The sequence below is a fragment of the Schistocerca gregaria genome, chromosome 8 (assembly GCF_023897955.1).
Source record: "Schistocerca gregaria isolate iqSchGreg1 chromosome 8, iqSchGreg1.2, whole genome shotgun sequence".
Taxonomy (NCBI): domain Eukaryota; kingdom Metazoa; phylum Arthropoda; class Insecta; order Orthoptera; family Acrididae; genus Schistocerca; species Schistocerca gregaria.
In genome coordinates, this window is record NC_064927.1 from 458,360,858 (window position 1) to 458,385,102 (window position 24,245).

The window sequence follows — 24,245 nt, forward strand, 5'->3', positions numbered from 1 at the left end:
TCTCGCAGGTTGTTTGTAGTTAGGTAGTTTGTTAACTGGTCGTGAACTACACTCCTGTAAATTGAAATAAGAACACCGTGAATTCATTGTCCCAGGAAGGGGAAACTTTATTGACACATTCCTGGGGTCAGATACATCATATGATCACACTGACAGAACCACAGCCACATAGGCACAGGCAACAGAGCATGCACAATGTCGGCACTAGTACAGTGTATATCCACCTTTCGCAGCAATGCAGGCTGCTATTCTCCCATGGAGACGATCGTAGAGATGCTGGATGTAGTCCTGTGGAACGGCTTGCCATGCCATTTCCACCTGGCGCCTCAATTCGTGCTGGACGTGCAGACCGCGTGAGACGACGCTTCATCTAGTCCCAAACATGCTCAATGGGGGACAGATCTGGAGATCTTGCTGGCCAGGGTAGTTGACTTACACCTTCTAGAGCACGTTGGGTGGCACGGGATACATGCGGACGTGCATTGTCCTGTTGGAACAGCAAGTTCCCTTGCCGGTCTAGGAATGGTAGAACGATGGGTTCGATGACGGTTTGGATGTACCGTGCACTATTCAGTGTCCCCTCGCCGATCATCAGAGGTGTACGGCCAGTGTAGGAGATCGCTCCCCACACCATGATGCCGGGTGTTGGCCCTGTGTGCCTCGGTCGTATGCAGTCCTGATGTGGCGCTCACCTGCACGGCGCCAAACACGCATACGACCATCATTGGCACCAAGGCAGAAGCGACTCTCATCGCTGAAGACGACACGTCTCCATTCGTCCCTCCATTCACGCCTGTCACGACACCACTGGAGGCGGGCTGCACGATGTTGGGGCGTGAGCGGAAGACGGCCTAACGGTGTGTGGGACCGTAGCCCAGCTTCATGGAGACGGTTGCGAATGGTCCTCGCCGATACCCCAGGAGCAACAGTGTCCCTAATTTGCTGGGAAGTGGCGGTGCGATCCCCTACGGCACTGCGTAGGATCCTACGGTCTTGGCGTGCATCCGTGCGTCGCTGCGGTCCGGTCCCAGGTCGACGGGCACGTGCACCTTCTGCCGACCACTGGCGACAACATCGATGTACTGTGGAGACCTCACGCCCCACGTGTTGAGCAATTCGGCGGTACGTCCACCCGGCCTCCCGCATGCCCACTATACGCCCTCGCTCAAAGTCCGTCAACTGCACATACGGTTCACGTGCACGCTGTCGCGGCATGCTACCAGTGTTAAAGACTGCGATGGAGCTCCGTATGCCACGGCAAACTGGCTGATACTGACGGCGGCGGTGCACAAATGCTGCACAGCTAGCGCCATTCGACGGCCAACACCGCGGTTCCTGGTGTGTCCGCTGTGCCGTGCGTGTGATCATTGCTTGTACAGCCCTCTCGCAGTGTCCGGAGCAAGTATGGTGGGTCTGACACACTGGTGTCAATGTGTTCTTTTTTCCATTTCCAGGAGTGTATATATTTTAAGGCCTAAAATGTATGTAGTACTTACATAAAATACATGAGATTTATCAGCGAGACATTCAAGCGCCCCCTTCCCCCCCCCCTCTCGCAAATCCAGCTCCCCCCCCCCCCCAATTCCACACACACAGTATTCATAACAAATGTCGTCCGCAGCCCCTGTTCCAGGGGATGGCGTTGCTTCGTCTGGATCACAGGGCCTCGGGTTCGATTCCTCGATTCCTGGCCAGGTTGAGGATTTTCTCCATCCAGAGACTGAGTGTTTGTGCTGTCCTGCTTATTTCATCATCATTTTAGAACGTGGCGAGGCTGGACAGTGACAAAGATTGGGAATTTGTACAGGCGCTGATAACAACGCAGTTGTACGCCCCAAAAACCAAATATCATCATCATCAACTCTCAAGTGTCACAGTGTCATTTCCATATCTGATACACCCACATTATTTGTCAAAAATAAATAGATACTGAAAATACTGCTTGAACTTACATCATTTCCATGTCTAAATTACACAATGTTTACTTCAAGTTAGAAAATGCTATTTTCACATATAAAATGTCTGTTGTATTTGTAAAAAATACGAAAATATATTTACGATACTGGTGAACTTAACAGTATTTCTACAAATAAAATATCTGAATTATTTATCAAAACACACGTAACACTACGGATCTAATTCACAGCTTAAGCTGCAGTTGGCACCAAGCAAAGTTCGATCTTTGTACCACACATGATGCAAGGTACAATGGAGCCCAAAAATTAAATATTTCCACATCTAAATTGTTTGCTTTATTCTTCTGTTACTGTGCAAAACACATGTTGGCTAAAATGATTTCCAAGAAATAGTCATTCAGGACTCAAATCATATTCTAAGACTAGAAGCTGACAATTTGTGTGTGTGTGTGTGTGTGTGTGTGTGTGTGTGTGTGTGTGTGTGCTTTGATGATGAAGCTCACGTATTTTGATAAAGAATACATTATTTCTAGACGCAGAAATACTGCAAGTTACACCAGTATTGTCAATTACTTTATACATTTTTGATAAATAACGCAGACATTTTAGACGTGGAAATGACATTGTAACACTTAACATAAACCATGTGCGTGTGTGTGTGTGTGTGTGTGTGTGTGTGTGTGTGTGTGTGTGTGTGTGGCTGATGAAACTCACGTATTTTCTTCTAAATAACGCAGACATTTTAGAAGTGTACACAATGTGACTTAAACCACTATTGTCAACATTTTCACTTATGTTTGAAAAATAATACAGACATTTTAGATGTTGAAATACTGAAGTTATATCAGAATTGTCAACATCTTTACATATTTTTGAGATACAAGTTATGACATTCAGGTCGGTCAGATCTTTTTAAATATGGTGAAGATGGCAGCTCTAGAGTTAAACACTGATTGGCTGTTTCGTTTGAGCAGTTCAGGTTGTTCAAATACTTTTGCACATGATGCCAATTTATGGAGTTCAGATCGTTCGTATACTTTTGAAAATGGCAGCAGTTTATGCAGTTCAGGTCGTTTGGATAATTTTTGAACACAGGATCAATTTCTACAATTCAGGTCGTTCGGATACTTTTGAACATGTCACCAATTCATGCAATTCAGCTCATTCAAATAATTTTGAACATCTGGCCAGTTTATATAATTTAGATCGTTAGGACACTATAGAACATGGCCTCAGTTTATGTATTCAGGTCATTTGGATACTTCTGAACATGTCGCCAGTTTATGAAATTGAGGTCATTCGGGTAGATTAGAAAACTCTCAAGATAGCGGATTTGGGCTACATACTGACTGACTGCTTTGTTTACACAACGCAGATGGTTTGGATGCCTGACATCCTTTCCTACACCTCAAGCGGGAAGGTGCGATATATTTTGTATTTTGTTTCTCTATTTAAAAAATTAAAGTTCAAAAAGCTGACTTATCAATACTTGCCACGCTCTTTGAAGGAACTTTGACAGCTAAGATTTGGGTCATATTGTGTATGCAAAGCCACTATGCAACACTATCGTAGACACTTTGGTTCCTCAACCACGTAAATGGAGTTTGAACGGGGCTTGTATGGAGGAACCATAACTCCACGCAACCCATCACCGAGGCTTATAAGAGAACACGTCCACTATTAGCGATGTTTTTCCGTATTGGAAACGTTTGGGAAATACTAAACCTATCCTTTTTCTGACAGCCTATTAAATTACACGGACATTCTTGTCAACTTACACGCTGAACCTTCGTTTCATCGCTCTCGGCGATATCCGTAATGGTACGTTTCGTTGAGATGTCATTAGTGTCTGTTTTTATGTTCGTGCTCGCGTCCTCAGTTTTACGAGAACGGATGCATAACGTCGTTTGAAGTGCGACAAACAACTCCGTCATTGGTCTGCTGATACGTGGAAGATTTTTTAAATGAAATATTGCACATGACACATGACGTACCACACAAAAAGGAGCGTATGAAACGAATTATATTTACCCAACTTTGTAATGGGGATATTAGAATATTTGTTGTTAGTACGGGGCTGTTTACGTTTGATTTGAGCACAGATAAACAGTTTTGGTGGACTGCGTAATGAATGTGTAATCAAAGTTCTCAACATCTCCAGCTACACAAAATGCTGAACGAGATAGGAGAGTTTGCGTAACAGATGAAGACGTACAGAGAGTAATTTTTCCCCGTCTTAATTACGACGGGAACAAGAAAGCTTGAAAAGCAGGAAGACAAGCTTTTAACTTTCCGGCGACATCGAGGTCATTAGAGACGGCGGATTGGTCGAAGATTCGGACACAAATCATGCATACCGTTTTGTACTAAAACCAGCTCTGCGTTACATTGAAGAGATTAGGGAAAGGACTGAAAATCTGACCCTGAATGACCGGATGGAAGTTTGAAACCAACTGCTCCTAAATGCGAATCGAGTTCCAAAAGCACAGTGCAGTGCTATTCTTCAAAAAAGGGCGCGACAAATAAAAGGACACTTCTGACCAGCGGTCGCCAACCTTATGAAACTTCTGACCTATTGTGGCGTTTTTAGATCCTACTTCGACCTGTTGAAAGAAACTAGGACAGGAATAAATTTTTTTAAAGAAATCTTAATATTTTGTTGCCTGAAAAGTCACATTTCTAGTAAAAAAGAAATGTATTTGAATTAAATCTTATTTTTGAAATTATGAAATAATGAATCAGCAGTTTCTTAATATGTGGGTTTGATAAAGCGTTGTCTTTATGCAGGGTGGTCCATTGATTGTGACCGGGACAAATATCTCACGAAATAAGCATCAAACGAAAAAACTACAAAGAACGAAACTCGTTTAGCTTGAAGGGGAAAACCAGATGGCGCTATGGTTGGCCCACTAGATGGCGCTGCCATAGGTGAAACGGATATCAACTGCGTTTTTTTTTAAATAGGGACCCCCAATTTTTATTACACATACGTGTAGTACGTAAAGAAATATGAATGCTTTAGTTGGACCACATTTTTCGCTTTGTGATAGATGGCGCTGTAATAGTAACAAACGTATAAGTGCGTGGTATCACGTAACATTCCACCAGTGCGGACGGTATTTGCTTCGTGATACATTACCTGTGTTAAAATGGACCGTTTACCAATTGCGGAAAAGGTCGATATCGTGTTGATGTATGGCTATTGTGATTAAAACGCCCAACGGGCGTGTGCTAGGTATGCTGTTCGGTATCCTGGACATCATCAAAGTGTTCGGACCGTTCGCCGGATAGTTACGTTATTTAAGGAAACAGGAAGTGGTCAACCACATGTGAAACGTCGACCACGACCTGCAACAAATGATGATGTCCAAGTAGGTGTTCTAGCTGCTGTCGCTGCTAATCCGCACAGCAGTAGCAGACACACTGCGCGAGAATCTGGAATCTCAAAAAGGTCGGTGTCGAGAATGCTACATCAACATCTATTGCACCCGTACCATATTTCTATGCACCAGGAATTTCATGCGACGACTTTGAATGTCGTGTACAGTTCTGCCACTGGGCACAAGAGAAATTACAGGACGATGACAGATTTTTTTGCACGCGTTCTATTAAGTGACGAAGCGTCATTCACCAACAGCGGTAACGTAAACCGGCATAATATGCACTATTGAGCAACGGAAAATCCACGATGGCTGAGACAAGTGGAACATCGGCGACCTTGGAGCGTTAATGTATGGTGTGGCACTATGGGAGGAAGGATAATTGGCCCCATTTTATCGATGGCAGTCTAAATGGTGCAGTGTATGCTAAATTCCTACGTAATGTTCTACCGATGTTACTACAAGATGTTTCACTGCATGACAGAATGGCGATGTACTTCCAACACAGCTCCCGTGCGGTTGAAGCGGTATTGAATATCATATTTCATGACAGTTGGATTGGTCGTCGAAGCACCATACCATTGCCCGCATGTTCACCAGATCTGACGTCACCGAATTTCTTTCAGTGGGGAAAGTTGAAGGATATTTGCTATCGTGGTCCACCGACAACGCCTGACAACATGCACCAGCACATTGTCAATGCATGTGTGAACATTACGGAAGGCGAACTACTCGCTGTTGAGAGGAATGTCGTTACACGTATTGCCAAATGCATTGAGGTTGACGGACGTAATTTTGAGGATTATTACATTAATCTGGTATTTACAAGTAATCACGCTGTAACAGCATGCATTCGCAGAAATGATAAGTTCACAAAGGTACATGTATCACATTGGAGCAACCGAAATAAAATTTTCAAACGTACCTACTTTATTTATTTTAATTTTAAAGAAACCTACCTGTTACCAACTGTTCGTCTAAAATGGTGAACCATATGTTTGTGACTATTACAGCGCCATCTATCACAAAGCGAAAAAAAGGGGTCCAACTAAAACATTTATATTTCTTTACTACTAGACGAATATGTTAAAAATGGGGGTTCCTATTTAAAAAACGCAGTTGATATCCGTTTGACCTATGGATTCGCCACCTAACGGGGCAACCTTAGAGCCTTCTGGTTTCCCTCTTCAAGTTAGACAAGTTTCGTTCTTTGTAGATTTTTCGTTTGACGCTTATTTGGTGAGATATTTGGCCCGGTCACGATCAATGGACCACCCTGTATAATTTCTTGTTCTATGCAAGTTTTTTTTAAATCTCGGAATAACGCCTCAGTTACTGCTTTATTGTTCTTTAATGTTTTTTAAAAAAGCTGATTGTTGAACATTAAATTTGGATTTTAGCTGCCTTGCCTCTTCTTTCCCTGGAACAGACGCCAATGAGCAATCCTTTTCTAAGACCGAGTGAACGTTTGGAAGTGACGTTCGGCGTTCCCCTTCTTTCCAAATGACTTGCACAGCACAGTAAAAGATTTTTGCTTTTTGCCCAAACACCCTATCATTAGAACGAACCTAGCTTAATATCAATGTGTAATCAAATTATTCACGTTAACAAAAAAAATGTGTGATTCACTCACGGAAAGTATAGCCTAATGCGTATACAAACCATGAGGCTGGCAGTGTATAATTCTTGACTGACAGAGGCAGCAGTGCAGGAGAAACAAGCAGTTGTTGCTGTGAGCGCGGTCTGAGCTCGCAGCAGCAGTCCAGGTTAGAAAACGGGAATGTTACCACAGGATACAGAAAATGTCCCCGCGAGCTAACAGTAGCCACCGAGTACTGCATATTAGATATTCCCTTGAAGAATACCGTATTATTGCACCTGGGAGTGAGCGCGATTCCCTCGGCTTGCCGTGAGTTCCTGTCGCGATGTTTCAGAAAGCCAGGCTGAATCATTTAATAACACGCAAGTATCCTCAAAGCATTCACATTGCTATGCGTTTTCCTTAATCAACACAGCACTTGTTTCCTGTAATCGTATGCTTTCGGTAACGGCCACGGGAGACCTAGTGCAATAATACCGCGGTCAAGTAGTACACGGGCCTCGAATGAGCAAAAGATTGCAACATTGCCAGAGCAAATATACCGACAATATGTTCTACTATAACACCATAATCAAAGTACACAAGTTATATAGGCATAATACCATATTTTGCGACTGTAATGAATGTCTCAGTAAGACCAAACGCGCTTCGTTTCATTCTAAAGCATCTTCAATTGTCACGGTAACAATATGGTTTGCTCTTGCAATTTTGTTTGCTGGATCATGAACAATTCTCATGTTTTAAGGTACTACTACAAACAGTACTAATTACCCTATTTGCTCACGGTCTTTTCGCTGCTTACGTCATTCTTCGTGTTCTTCCACACTTATGTGGAAGATTTTTGCACACAGCACTTGCACTAACACTGAATATATTCACTTTGTTGTGTTGTGAGGAACCACTGCCATCTTGCCATTTCGTACGTTTTGTTTTGCTACTGCGGGATGCGAATAAGTTATAAAGAACGTAAAGGAGCATGGAAATATGGTACCAGACATTCAGCACTTTCAGAACACCTCCGGCAAGAAAAGCATCACCCTACCACAGTAGAAAAGGACATGAAAATAGTCAGATTCAGTAACAAGAAACATCTCCTGACCCTACAAGGGAACTTCCAAATCTGAAAAGTAACAATAGAGGTGAAGCACATAATAAATACCAGACAAACATCACTAAACAAATGCGATTTAAACTAATAGAACATATCGTAGACAAAAAACAAGCCTCCTAGACACCATACAATAATACGACAAACTAGGGAACATCCTCACCCTAGATCCCCCCCCCCCCCCCAATGTACCATGGCAAAACAATGATTGATACACACAGTAGATGAGACATGTAAGCTCCCTCACACAACTACAAGGACAATCGTCCCCATTTACGTAAAAAAGATCAAAACACACACAAACAGAGTAATAGCAGACGCTCCCGCTGCTACCAGAACAAAGAAGAGACAAATGCATCCCATAACTGTAAAACAAAGCACACGCAATAGCAAGATATCATTGGCTCTCCAGAGCACAAAAACACGAATATATTTAGTGTTAGTTAATGTTCTGTCATCAAAACTGTACCAATTATGTGTAGAAGAATGCAAGAGTGAGGTAGGAAAAAAAAATTGAGTAAAGATAATAATTGATACTGTTTATATAGTAACTTTTTTCATGATCTAGCAAACAAAGTCGTAAGAAACAACAATATTGTTACAGTGACCACACAGAAAATATTTTAAAATATAGCAAACGCGTTTGTTCTTAATAAGACTCTCATTACAGGCCCAAAATACGTTATTTAAGCTATATAACTTTTATAACAGCGACAGCTGAAAAAAGAGGTCGAGAAACAAAGAAGACGATAAGAATTAAAGTACCGACGCCGGCGCAGCACGGATAAACCGCAATCCTCATCCAAAATATCTGGACACAAAACTCCATAGGTTTCCAGTATTTAACAACATATTGATATAAGCGGACAACAAAAATGAATACTAGAAACAACATTATTAGGAAGTTGACTGGAACACGCTGCGGAGCACAAACAGACAAATTACATGCAGCAGCGCAGTGCCACTATTGGCGGATACTATGCTCCTCTGAGGTCTAGATGCAGTCAGGTCAAGATTGATGCCCAGCTGTGCGACACAGCACGAGTTGACACAGGCACTCGACACAGGTTCCCTGGCTTCTTGCCTTATTTAATATAGCATCCCACGTCTCGGGCGACAGTAGGCAACTGACCGAGGATGATGTAAGATGTGCTGTTGATCAGTCCACAGCGACTTTCCAGTCAGTACATTCCTTCTCACCTTCAAAACGTCATGATAAATCTAGAAATACTGTATGGGGTCTCAACAGCGTACACCAGCTCACTCCTTGCGATTTAGAATAGCGCAGGACCATGTTTGGCGGACGTGGCCTGGAGATTCAAGTTAACCAACCATGCTGTATAAAGAAAATCCTGTAGCCACCTCAGACGCATGGAATGCTGTACAGAGCTCAGATGTGACTGTGGTTCAATGGGGGAAGTACCAGAACGCCTTATTGAGGGAATTCCAATAAGAACATTTCGAAGGGACTGGAACGACAGCTCTCTCCAAAGGCTACTGCACGGTTAATATCCCTGAACGTAGGGTTCTGATGGACCTGTGATATTAATAAGCAAACTGAATGTTCACTTGCTGTAACTTGATGGTACGATGTCTAAGTATACGACCTTGGATTTTCCCGCGCAAAATAGAGACGATAGCGCTGTGCCACTGTACACAGTAAAGGAAGAGACATTTATGTGCATGCGTGAATTTTGTCCCCGCCTTTTAGCGCGTCAGTCGCTGCCTGTCGGTCGCTGAGTGAGGTGCTACTCAACGTATTCGTCGCATTACCTATTCTCTCACGATGACTGAACGTGTTGAGCGAAGATACTGCATCAAATTTTGTCAAAAGCTTGGTGATTCTCAAAGCGAAACAATTCGTAAGATTCAGCAGGTGTTTGGAGAAGATGCGATGGGTGTAACACAAATTAAGGAGTGGTTCAACCGATTCAAAAATGGAGAGCGGAGAGTTAGCAGCGTTCTGGCAGGCCCTAAACTACTCGGAGTGCAGCTGTTGTTGAGAGGGTGCAAAATTGGGTGATGGCAGACCGTCGTTTGGCGGTGCGGGGGATTGCCCGAGAGGTAGGAGTGAGTAAATATTCTGCACATGTAATTTTGCGCGATGATTTGAACATGCACCGAGTGGCTGCGAAATTCGTGCCCAAGATGTTGTCGCCGGAACAAAAAAGACTTCCGTTTTGACGTTGCATAGGACCATCTGGACACCACCAACACTGGTCCTGGGTTTCTGAACACCGTGATAACTGGAGATGAGTCATGGGTGTACGGGTCCGATCCAGAAACAGTCTTCGCAATGGAAGCATCCCGAGTCTTCAAGGCCGAAGAAAGCGTCGCAGGTGCGAAGCAAAATCAAGGTGATGCTGACTGCCTCCTTTCACGTTCGTGGAACTGTGCATCACGAATGCGCACCGGAAGGACAACAGTGACAAAGGAGTACTATCAAGATGGTTCAAATGGCTCAGAGGACTATGGGACTTAACTTATGAGGTCATCAGTCCCCTAGAACTTAGAACTACTTAAACCTAACTAACCTAAGGACATCACATACATCCAAGCCGGAAGCAGGATTCGAACCTGCGACCGTAGCGGTCGCGCGGTTCCAGACTGCAGCACCTACTATCAAGATGTTCTCCGGCAACTTCGTGACGCAGTTCGGCGCAAAAGGCCAGACATGTGGACGGCGAAAAACTGGCAAATGCACCACGACAAAGACCCCACACATTCATCCCACTTGATCCAAAATTTCTTGGTCAAATATGGAATTACAGCCGTTCGCCAACCTCCCTACTCTCCAGACATGGCTCCTTGTGACTTCTGGTTGTTTCCCAAATTGAAAACGCCACTGAAAGGATCCCGTTTTGAGAGTAGAGAAGAGATAATGCGCAACACGACGACGGAGCTGAACACCAGTCCAAAAAAAGACTTCCAGATATGTTTCCAGCAGTGGAAGGATCGGTGGGATAAGTGTGTGCAAGTACAAGGGGCCTCCTTTGTAAGGGGATTAGCGTCCCAACTCCGTCAGGTATTGGAAATATTTTTTCTGGCCAGAGGTAGGATACTTTTTAGACAGTCCTCGTATTTATTAGTACATGGTTCTGTCACGTAAATGTGACCACCGCCTATTGTTGTGTACATAGTTCCGCGTAGTCAGCGCGTACACAACTTTCCCACTAGAGCGCGCCCCACTAAGCACAACAGCGCTGGCGCAGCGCTCGTCCGTCTCCGCACTACGAGATGGCGCTGTCTTAGTGACGGACCAAATTCTGCTTCCGCCGATCCGCGTATTAATATGTAACGCAGCCATTGAGATTGCTGCTAACGTAGAACCTTTTCTGCTCGCGGATCACACTCGCGCAGTGATACCTGAACGCGCGAGGTATTATAACGAGTGTACAGACCTCTATTTAGTAAGTCTGCATTTGTCTGCACCAGTCTGCACCAGTCTGCATTAGTCTGTACCAGTCTATAGTCAAGTTTCAGTCTGCGCCTAATAATATTATCATATTCCTGTACAGAGCCATGAAGATAAATGTATAGACACTTTGTCTAGTACCAGAGATATGTGATAATAAGGTTTAACGTACCCATTGTAAATAGCATCCAGAATCAAGTTAAGTAAGGTTTATGACTGTTAATATTTTAAGAAATGTGTGTGAAAATTAATCAAGTTCTGTTTAAAGTTGGTCACCGTCAATCTTCTATCTAAGCGTGCAAGTGGCATTTCTATCGTCTGACCTAATGGCAGAAGATAAACGCATCACGATAAGACCACGAGACATATTACTGACACTCGCCTACTTCGTTAGAGCGACAAGTCAAATAATCTGATGGTGTGTGTACCGAAGGTCTTACAGTACGCACACCACACCTATGTTCGACGTCAACTAGCAACAATCGCTCACAGGAGGTAGGTGGCACCACTAGAAGTGTAGCGTATATAAAGCGTGTTGGAGAAATGCGGAAAACAGTGCAGTCGTTGCTGTAATGCTCAGAAGCGGCGATTTGTCTGACGTCGAAAATTGCACGATCACTGGCTTTCGGGCCAAGGATGGAAGCATTTCCGAGACGGCTAATTTCGTAAACTGTTCACGTGCTGCCGTAGTTGAAGAATGCAGTGCATGCCAAAATGGCGCTATCCAATTCGTCACCAAGGCAGGTATAGTGCACCACGGGCCATAGATGACGGGTGAACGGCGGCCGTGGAGACATGTACGGCAAATAGTCGTGGAGCCGTTGAGCAACTGGCCAGCAGAGATGAACCACGGGGCTAACAACAATGTCTCCTTAAAGACCGTTTAGCGAACGCTGCTGCGTGTGGGCCCCTGTACCAGGAGCCTGCTCATCGGCCAAGCAAGATCGTAAGAGATGGAAAAGAGCCACCGTGGTATAACAACCGAGTTAGAAAAGGGAACTCCACAGCAAACATAAACATAGCCAAAGCCTTGCAGACAAACAAAAATTACGCGAAGCGAAATGTAGTGTGAGGAGGGCTATGCGAGAGGCGTTCAATGAATTCGAAAGTAAAGTTCTATGTACTGACTTGGCAGAAAATCCTAAGAAATTTTGGTCTCATGTCAAAGCGGTAGGTGGATGAAAAGAAAATGTCCAGACACTCTGTGACCAAAATGGTACTGAAACAGAGCACAACAGACTAAAAGACCGAAATACTAAATGTCTTTTCCAACGTTGTTTTCTCTAGATTGTCGCACAGATGGCAAAGTGGTAGATATCGAAATAGACGATAGATGGATAGAGAAACAATTAAAATCGCTCAAAAGAGGAAAGGCCGCTGGACCTGATGGGATACCAGTTCGATTTTACACAGAGTACGCGAAGGAACTTGCCCCCCTTCTTGCAGCGGTGTACCGTAGGTCTCTAGAAGAGCGTAGCGTTCCAAAGGATTGGAAAAGAGCGCAGGTCATCCCCGTTTTCAAGAAGGAACGTCGAACAGATGTGCAGTACTATAGCCCTATATCTCTAACGTCGATCAGTTGTAGAATTTTGGAACACGTATTATGTTCGAGTATAATGACTTTTATGGAGACTAGAAATCTACTCTGCAGGAATCAGCATGGGTTTCGAAAAAGACGTCGTGTGAAGCCCAGCTCGCGCTATTCGTCCACGAGACTCAGAGGGCCATAGACACGGGTTCACAGGTAGATGCCGTGTTTCTTGACTTCCGCAAGGCGTTCGATACAGTTCCCCACAGTCGTTTAATAAACAAAGTAAGAGCATATGGACTATCAGACCAATTGTGTGATTGGATTGAAGAGTTCCTAGATAACAGAAGGCAGTATATCATTCTGAATGGAGATAAGTCTTTCAAAGCAAGAGTGATTTCAGGTGTGCCGCAGGGGAGTGTCATAGGACCGTTCCTATTCACAATATACATAAATAACCTTGTGGATGACATCAGAAGTTTACTGAGGCTTTTTGCAGATGATGCTGTGGTGTATCGAGAGGTTGTAACAATGGAAAATGGTACTGAAATGCAGGAGGATCTGCAGCGAATTGATGCATGGTGCAGGGATTGGCAATTGAATCTTAATGGTGCAAAGTGTAATGTGATGCGAATACACAGAAATATAGATCCCTTATCATTTAGCTACAAAATAGCAGGTAGGCAACTGGAAGCACTTAATTCCATATATTATCTGGGAGTAGGCATTAGGAGTGATTTAAAATGGAATGATTATATAATGTTGGTCGTCGGTGAAGCAGATGCCAGACTGATATTCATTGGAAGAATTCTAAGGAAATGCAATCCGAAAACAAAGGAAGTAGGTTACAGTGAGCTCGTTCGCCCACTGCTTGAATACTGCTCAGCAGTGTGGGTTCCGTACCAGATAGGGTTGATAGAAGAGATAGAGAAGATCCAACGGAGAGTTGCGCGCTTCGTTACAGGATGATTTAGTAATTGAGAAAGCGTTACGGAGATGATAGATCAACTCCAGTGGAAGACTCTGCAGGAGAGACGCTCAGTAGCTCGGTACGGGCTTTTGTTAAAGTTTCGAGAACATACCTTCACCGAGGAGTCAAGCAGTATATTGCTCCCTCCTACGTATATCTCGCGAAGAGACCATGAAGATAAAATCAGAGATATTAGAGCCCACACAGAAGCATACCGACAATCCTCCTTTCGACGAACAATACGAGACTGGGAAGGGAGAACCGATAGAGTTGCTCAAGGTACCCTTCGCCACACACCGTGAGGTGGCTTGCGGAGTATGGATGTAGATGTAGATGTAGAATGATACGTGAAATGTGTGTGAAATCTTATGGGACTTCTAAGGTCATCAGTCCCTAAGCTTACACACTACTTAATCTAAATTATCGTAAGGACAAACACACACGCCCATGCCCGAGGGAGGTCTCGAACCTCCGCCGGGATCAGCCGCACAGTCCACGACTGTAGCGCCCAAGACCGCTCGGCTAATCCCCGCGGCGCAACGAAGGATATAATCTGCACGCCGGTATCGCAACTGGAAGTCCATTGTTGGCGACAGGTGGCGTTATTAGATGAATCACTTTTTATGCTCCATCGGACAGATTGCCGTTGGCATCTACAGTATAAAACGTCTGAAAGCAAATTGTCTAGGCCCGAGGAATGAGCTTGATGGCCTGGGGAATGTTTTCGTGGCATTCGGTGTGTGAGCTCGTCATTCTGGCCGGCAGAACTGTTAAACACTGGTATGCATCTATCCTTGGATACCATTTCCGCTCTTACATGCAGTTTTTTTTCCCTCAACGCGATGGCATCGACACTACTAGCCACTGAAATTGCTACTCCAAGAAGAAATGCAGATGATAAATGGGTACTCATTGGACAAATATATTATACTAGAACTGTCAAGTGGTTACGTTTTCACGCAATTTTGGTGCATAGATCCTGAGAAATCAGTACCCAGAACAACTACCTCTGGCCGTAGTAACGACCTAGACACGCCTGGGCATTGAGTCAAACAGAGCTTGGATGGCGTGTACAGGTACAGCTGCCCATGCAACTTCAACACGACACCACAGTTCATCAAGAGTTGTGATTGGCGTATTGTGACGAGCCAGTTGCTTGGCCGCCACTGACCAGACGTTTTCAATTGGTGAGAGATCTGGAGAATGTGCTGTCCAGGGCAGCAGTCGAACATTTTCTGTATCCCATACAGGACCTGCAACATGCGGTCGTGCACTATCCTGCACGGATAGAATGACGGGTAGAGCCACGGGTCGTAACACATCTGAAATGTAACGTCCACTGTTCAAAGTGTCGTCAGTGCGAACAAGAGGTGACCGAGACGTGTAACCAATGGCACCACATACTATCACGCCGGGTGGTATGCCATTATGGCGATGACGAATATACGCTTTCAATGTGCGTTCACCGGGCTGCTGTAAACAGATGCTGGATTGATCCGAAAAAATGACATTTTGCCATTCGTGCAAAATGGTTCAATTGGCTCTGAGCACCATGGGACTTAACAACTGCGGTCATCAGTCCCCCAGAACTTAGAGCTACGTAAACCTAACTAACCTAAGGACATCACATACATCCATGCCCGAGACAGGATTCGAACCTGCGACCGTAGCGGTCGCGCCATTCGTGCACCCAGGTTCGTCGTTGAGTACACCATCGCAGGCGCTCCTGTCTGTGATGCATAATCAAGGGTAACCGCAGCCATGGTCTCCGAGCTGATAGTCCATCCTGCTGCAAATGTCGTCGAACTGTTCGTGCAGATGGTTGTTGTCTTGCAAACGTCCCCATCTGTTGACTCAGTTACTGCACGATCTGTTACAGCCATGCGGATAAGGTGCCTGTCATCTCGACTGCTAGTGATACGAGGCCGTTGGGATCCAGCACGGCGTTCCGTATTACCCTCCTGAACCCACCGATTCCGTATTCTGCTGACAGTCATTGGATCACGACCAACGCGAGCAGCAATGTCGCGATACGATAAACCGCAATCGCGATAGGCTACAATCCGACCTTTAACAAAGTCGGAAACGTGATGGTACGCATTTCTCCTCCTTACACGAGGCATCACAACAACGTTTCACAAGGCAACGCCGGTCAACTGCTGTTTGTGTATGAGAAATCGGTTGGACACTTTCCTCGTGTCAGCACGTTGTAGTTGTCGCCACCGGCGCCAACCTTGTGTGAATGCTCTGAAAAGCTAATCATTTGCATATCACAGCATCTTCTTCCTGTCGGTTAAATTTCGCGTCTGTAGCATGTCATCTTCGTGGTGTAGCAATTTTAATGTTCAGTAGTGTACAAGCAGGACAATGTAACCGGTCACACGGCCTGCAGTGTTCGTGTGTGGTTCGGGGAACACCGGGGTGAGTTTACCGTTGTGCCCTGGCCACCAGACTCCCACAACTAAAACACAATCGAGAATTTGTGGGACCCCTTCGATCGGAGTGCTCGCACTGAGAATTCTCAACCGTAAAACCTGGCGCAGATGATCACGGCGCTGGAGTCGACATGACTCCACATCTCTGTCGATATCTTCCAGAACCTCGTCGACTCTCTTCCTACTCGTATCACAGCACTCCGCAAAAGGTAGTTACTCAGGTCTTTGACAAGCGGTCACAGTAATGTTACTGGACAGTGTATTATCCTAGTTTCGTTTTATTTTTTATTCTTTTCTTATGTACTTGACGCACTGTTCTGTAGTTGAAGCACATGATCGATAGTTAAAGAATCAGTTCCGGGAGTCACTATTGTCTTCAATCCAAAATAGAAAAAATATAAATTTTTCTCCCTCTGCAAAAAGTGTAGGTGTAGTAATAGATGGAAATCTACGTAGGTCTGAGCACACAGCTACAGTTATCTAGAAAGTCATGTATATCTCTCCAGCCCCTACAAAAATAAAAAAAAGCTCTTCCTTTTCACCTGGAAGAAAAACTGAAACGAACGCTTGTACTTCCAATTGTTGAATTCAGCGATGTCACCAAAAAGAAATTTTTGAGGAAAGCTCGGAGCGCTTGTAATGTGCGTACCATACATCTGTGACATTACCGTTTTTGACTGTAATTTAGCACATCACGTACAGATGTCTTGGTTATGTATGGACAGGCGCAAAGGCTTCCACACACTCTCTCCTTTACCAGCTTACCAAAGTATACAGCCCTCATACCTCTCGACGACCTTAACGTTCTTGTCTGAAGAATACAAGAGAAACTCTCTTTCCCATCAGAGGAATACCCTTTTTTCTTCATCACTCAGTTTTGTCTTCTCTAAGTATGTTTCAGTAGCAAGCGCCATCTCTGAAATGATCTCCGAGCGGTTCTAGGCGCTTCAGTCTGGAACCGTGCGACCACTACGGTCGCAGGTTCGAATCCTGCCTCGGGCATGGATGTATGTGATGTTCTTAGGTTAGTTAGGTTTAAGTAGTTCTAAGTTCTAGGGGACTGATGACTTCAGAAGTTAAGTCCCATTGTGCTCAGAGCCATTTGAACCATTTGAACTGATCTCCCTGAGTTATCAGAGAACTGATAAAACCTACAGCTTCAAAAAGCATCTCATATCTACTAAAATAACTAATATGGCTCTCTTTGTTCTGTACGTACTCCTTAGGCTATAAGAACTAATTACCCTCCTTTCCCTCCACAGCATATTCGTCTCCCAAAGCCCAGAACGTCCTCACGACTTGAACGGTCAGAAAACCACACTTTTTTACAACCTTAATATGTTTTCTATCTTTTACTGTCACTATTATTGTTATTGTTGTTGTCGTTGAAATAGCAGTAGCAGCATCGGTAGTATTATTCCTATTACTTCTTCGTCATTACTGTTGCTCAAAGGAGCATCACAAACATACGTATCTTGTTTTACCGCATTTTTAATTCTATTACTACTATTTTTGTTCAAAAGTTAGTGGAGTAAAAACAAGATTTCCCATAAGTTTTCATCCGTTTTCATAGCGAAACTAAGAGTGGGAAACGGACAAATAGGTTATCAAAATGAACAGCTTGAAGAAAACTGGGAACTTCAGAAAAACTTAGGTAGTGATTTGTGGGAAAAATAGAAATATTTCACGAACAGCTACTGCTAGCTATGTACATTAAGTATCAAAAAGTTTATCCCCGCAATACTCTGCTATTTAGTGCTTAAAAAGTTATATTGTTGTGAAATTTAATCGTCAAAAACGCTTTCTTAGAAAGAAGTTCTAAATACAGGATATTTCGAGAACAGAAGAAGACAGGAAGGCAAATGAGGTGTCAAAAAGTTGATCTCTTCAGTGGGTAGCTATTTTGCATAATAAAACTCGCGTTGGTGTGATATTTGATTTTTAAACTGGCTTCCATCGGTTCACACACTAAATTTATGACATCTCGAGATCAGCAGACACCAGGAAGGCAAAATCGTTTATCCTTTCAAAACCTGGCTATTTCGCGCATAAAAAATTCCACTGATGTTCAAATGGTTCTGAGCACTATGGGACTCAACTGCTGTGGTCATCAGTCCCCTAGAACTTAGAACTACTTAAATATAACTATCCTAAGGACGTCACACACGTCCATGCCCGAGGCAGGATTCGAACCTGCGACCGTAGCAGTCGCACGGTTCCGGACCGCGCGCCTAGAACCGCGAGACCACCGCGGCCGGCTCCAGTGATGTGCTATTTAAGTGTCAAACTGGTTTCCTTCGAATCAGTTAATAAATTCAGGACGCTGAGAGAGCAGAAGATGCTGGGGAAGTAAATGACTTGTCAATAAGATCATATTTTCTGATCAAGCCTATTTTCTGATCAAGCCTTGAAAATAAAAAAATAAAAAAAAAAGAACTTGAGGAGAAAATCTGTCAAATGCTTTGTGAAATTATTTGTCTGCAAGAAATAAATAAAATAATTAGAGGAACATGTGATGCGCCTTTGAATTATGCTCGAAACCATGTACAACAAATATTGTTATTTCAAGCGGGGCAACAATAAGTTTAGTTATGTAGTCTTGCAGCGAGTAGCAGAGTCAATGTCGCGTTGTATTGGTCGCGATAGGCCTCGAAACTCAATTGTTGGCAGTATAGGTACCACCTCAAATATTTGGCGGGCCGGATACCGGCGATGTCTGGCCAGCTAACGCGGGCCGGTTTCGGCCCGCGGGCCGTAGTTTGGAGAACCCTGGTTTAGACAAATCATTTCGGAACATATCTGACCAGTCACATACAACTTATAGCGCCCATAAGCAACTGTGATGTAAATATTATTGTATGTGTAACACCTCGGTCTGAGGTAAGTGAGGCAATGAGGGCCCTAATCAGGTCGGATTAAACAAATGAGTAAAAGTGCCGGAACTCACCCGTGATTTGCGGCAGGTGTAGCTGATGCTTCAGCCACTCCCTGATGTGTCGCACGTCCTCCCTGCCTTGCACCGACATCTTCCGCCTTGCGTCTCCTTTCTACGGAAGGCAACCAGTGCCCCAGTAGGCGGCGTCCTGTCTCAGCAGACGAGTGGCTGACGCGGTTGCTCTCGAGGAACTGATCGCTTCCTGCAACACACGTCGTCGCCGCGGCCGGTTTCAGACTCCGCGCTTTGGAGGGCACGCGTTACTACTTAATGTCGCTGGCCGCCGGGCTGGCGTGACGTCACTGCGGCTCATTCCAGGACTGGCGGCCTCGGCAGCGGAAGACATGGCGCAGCCGCAAGCAGAATTCTCTGAACCAGCTGTGCAGCTGACATTGGCACTGGTGTCAAGGATAATCGCTCCGTAGAATTAACGCAGCATCGTCGCTGGGTTGACAGGTCGAACATTATACACGCGCTGTGGCTTCTTTGGCTCACAAGTCATCTTGTGTTGTGTGGCAGCGGATGGTTCCCATTCTTATTCCTCCCTTTCTCAGTGCATTCGCGAGAAGTGTTCGAGCGTTCACCATTTGTTATAGTTCCTCTGCAGTTACTAATCTATCATCGCTACCTTAATATGTTAGTTGCTTTTTCTTTGCATCTGACGATCTTCCCACAAACACATCACGAAATTTACTACCTGATGTTTTCTGCACGGTTGGAACTACAACGTAAAGTGGATTACGCCTGTCATTATACACTACTGGACATTAAAATTGCTACACCAAGAAAAAATGCAGATGATAAAAGGGTATTCATTGGATAAATATATTATACTAGGACTGACATGTAATTACATTTTCACGCAGTTTTGGTGCATAGATCCTGAGAAATCAGTACCTAGAACAACCACCTCTGGCCTCGATACGCCTGGGCATTGAGTCAAATAGAGCTTGGATGGAGTGTACAGATACAGCTGTACATGCAGCTTCAACACGATACCGCAATTCATCAAGAGTAGTGACTGGCGTATTGTGACGAGCCAGTTGCTCGGCCACCATTGACCAGACATTTTCAACCGGTGAGAGATCTGGAGAATGTGCTGTTCAGGCAGCAGTGGAACACTTTCAGTATCCAGAAAGGCCCGTACAGGACCTGCTACATGCGGCCGTGCATTATCCTGCTGAAATGTAGGGTTTCACAGGGATAGAATGAAGGGTAGACCCACGGGTCGCAACACATCTGAAATGTAACGTCCACCGTTCAAAGTGCCCTCAATGCGAACAAGAGGTGACCGAGAAGTGTGACCAATGGCACCCCATGCCATCACGCCGGGTAATACGCCAGTATGGCGATGACGAATACACGTTTACAAGGTGCGTTCACCGCAATGTCGCGAAAGACGGATGCGACCATCATGATGCTGTAAAGAGAACCTGGACTAATCCGAAAAATGATATTTTGCAATTCGTGCACCCAGGTTCGTCGTTGAGTACAGCATCGCAGGCGCTCCTGTCTGTGATGCAGAATCAAGGGTAACCGCAGCCATGGTCTCCGAGCTGATAGTCCATCCTGCTGCAAATGTCGTCGAACTGTTCGTGCAGATGGTTGTTGTCTTGGAAACGTCCCCATCTGTTGACTCAGGGACCGAGACTTGGCTGCACGATCTGTTACAGCCATGCGAATAAGGTGCCTGTCATCTCGACTGCTAGTGATACGAGGCCGTTGGGATCCAGCACGGCGTTCCGTATTACCCTCCTGAACCCACCGATTCCGTATTCTGCTAACAGTCATTGGATCACGACCAACGCGAGCAACAATGTCGCGATACGGTAAACCGCAATCGCAATAGGCTGCAATCCGACCTTTAACAAAGTCGGAAACGTGATGGTACGCATTTCTCCTCTTTACACGAGACATCACAACTACGTTTCACCAGGCAACGCCGGTCAACTGCTGTTTGTGTATGAGAAATCGGTTGGAAACTTTCCTCATGTCAGCAGGTTGTAGGTGTTGCCACCGGCGCTAACCTTTTGTGAATGCTCTGAAAAGCTAATCATTTGCACATCACAGCATCTTCTTCCTGTCGGTTAAGTTTCGCATCTGTAGCACGTCATCTTCGTGGTGTAGCAATTTTAATGGCCAGTAGTGTATAATGACAGATTATCCGTTTTGTGTCCATGAGTCCACATTTCAATATCTGACATGCTTCCCTCGGGAACGTAAACATTAATAGCTTGTTTGTGTCACCCTTCCTTGGAGGTACTAAGCGATCTAAAAACATACTACTAGTAATAGCCTAGCCTGCAAATAAAGTAGATACTCATGTAATGTGGTTCATTGCACTGTCCTCCGTTATCATTAGAAATATGTGCATTTGTACCCAGAACACCATGTACAATTGATTTAGGAGATAATCTGAATAGGCATCTTTGGTGGTTTGCTGATGGGAATTTTGGAAATTTGTGATAGGTTCCTATGGGACCAAACTGCTGAAGTCATCGGTCCCTAGGCTAACACACTACTTAATCTATTTTAAACTAACTTACGCTAAGGACAACACACACACACCCATGCTTCCATGCCTGAGGGAGGATTCGAACCTCCGACGGGTGGAGCCACGCGAACCGTGGCAAGGCGCCCTAGACCGCGTGGCTACCCATCGCGGCCTTTGCAAGTGATGCTGTCATTTAAAGTCTAATAAACTCATAAGGAGATCAAGTCCAATTGCATAATGACTTAGACAAGATATCTGTATGGTGCGAAAAGCGGCAATTGACCTTAAATGATGAAAATTGTGAGGTCATACTAAAAGAAAGCGGTTAAATTTTGGTTACATCATAAATCACCCAAATCTATAAGCTCTCAGTTCAACTAAATAGCTGGGGAATATAATTATTAGCAGCTTAAGCTACAACCATCAGATATACAGTTTTGTAGGGAAGGTGAACCAAAGACTGTGTTTCATTGGCAGAACACTTAGAAGATGCAACAGATTTACTTGTGAGACGGCCTACACTAACGCTGTTCGTCCTCTGCTGGAGTACTGCTGTGCGGTACGGGATTATTATCAGATAGGTTTGACGCAGGACTTCGAAAAAATTCAAAGAAGGGCAGCTTGTTTTGCATTACTGCGAAACCAGCTTAGCGCTTGCTGATTCGCTCGTGTAGACCTTATGGTAGGCAGAAATTTATATTGTTTTTCTTTAATGGAATTTTTATGTTGTTCACGTTAATTAAGGCCGTAGAAGCATTGTCTTTTCCGAATGTTCTTCGAACAGGAAGTGATTCTGGTAGCTGATGTCGGTGGTCTTAGTTACTCCTGCCTTTTGGGTTATTGTGGTGATATTTCGATAGAAACATTCATCCCTAACACACCTTTCTTTAGAAGTCAAATACCACTTTTCACAGACTTATCTTCATAAACGTTTTAATATAATGAAATATTTTCAAAAAAAAATTGATCTCCTGTAGCACCCTCTTTGGGTATAAATTCCAACAAAACGTGTTTTCTCAGTTGTAACCAAGAACACAAATACAAATTTTCAAAGACTTAGTTTCAAAAATCCTTACGTAATCAAGTATTTTCATAAAAATCTTGTATATTACCACCTTGCGTGCTGGAATCCATAAACGCTGGAACACGCATTTTTTATTTCTAACCGAAAAGCTAGATACAAATTTTCTTGGACTTAGCTTTTAAAAATACTTTTATAATGATGTATTTTCATAAGAATTTCCATGACCTATTTGGGGACTGAATTTCCAAAAATACTAAATACCGAAACACGTAAAGTATTTTTTTCATTTCCGGGCAGGATTTCAGTTACTAAATTTCATAGTTGTAGCTATAAAATGCTTTAGGAGTTTTTTTAAAAATGACTAATTTCCAAAAAAAGAGCTTTCACCCACTATTTAATCTCTTAGTGGTTGAATTTAAAAGAAATGCTAAATACGTATTTCCTTGTTCCACAAAAACACGGGAGAACTGCCGGATATCAGTAACTTCCTGCCACGATATTTCGGCGCAGGGTCTTCTGGCCATCTTCAGGTGAGTGCCACTGTAGTACTACAGAAGACTGCGCCGAAATATCGTGGCAGGAAGTTACTGATATCCGGCAGTTCTCCCGTGTTTTTATGGAACAATCAGTACGCCGGGAAAGCTTCAAACATCACGTATTTCCTTATTTGTGACAGGGAAACTGAACATAAATTTTCGTAGTTATAGCTTCAAAATTGTTTTAAAAGAGACATGTTACCAAAAAACTTTTCATTCTCTATTTCACCCCCTTAGGAGCGGAATTTCGGAAAATCACTTCTTACACTATGCCTACAGTATAAGTTCAACACACTCTCCATATATCCATATTTCAGGTTTCTATCCTTGGAGGTTTGGGCTGGGCGATGATGAGTCACTTTGTCAATCAGGACATTTCTTTTTATATATAGACGTAGGGGAGAGAATGATACAGATATGATAACAAAAGCGTATTTCATTGGGAGAGTTCAATTTACGAAACTTCGGGCACCAACTATTACCTCGCAAAAATATTTTGTTGATGCCCACCTACATAGGTAGAAATGATCATAATAATAAAATAACAGAAATAACAATATTTACGGAAAAGTTTTAGTGCCCGCTTCTCATGGACACTGTTCGAGAGTGGAATGGTAGAACAATAGTTTGAAAGCTTTTCTATAAACTTTCCGCCAAGCACTTAAATGTGAACTGCAAAGTAGTAGTGTAGATGTAAATGTAGATGTAGGGAACTACTGTTTCTGAGCTTTCGTATGAGCTAAGATTTATCTGATCATCCCGTCATCAATTTCAGCATCGATTACGAGAAATCGGACTCTGTGGCCACAGCCTCCTTTATATGAACCGTGAAGCTTTTCACGGATTCATTCATAGTGTGGCAGCATGATGGGGATAAATTACAAAAATTTTTAGCCACCTAAGT

The 24,245-nt window shown here is 43.9% G+C and overlaps 1 protein-coding gene across 1 annotated transcript in view; it reads right to left on the minus strand.

Annotated features, from left to right (window-relative positions):
• LOC126284747 (alpha-tocopherol transfer protein-like) overlaps window positions 1-19,530 on the minus strand; it is a 44,739-nt gene extending 25,209 nt beyond the window's left edge. Inside the window, exon 1 of the mRNA XM_049983890.1 lies at window positions 19,300-19,530. Coding sequence (XP_049839847.1) covers window positions 19,300-19,378 — 79 coding nt within the window. The 5' untranslated portion in view covers window positions 19,379-19,530. The remainder of the gene's footprint in view (window positions 1-19,299) is intronic.
• Window positions 19,531-24,245: the final 4,715 nt, after the last annotated feature.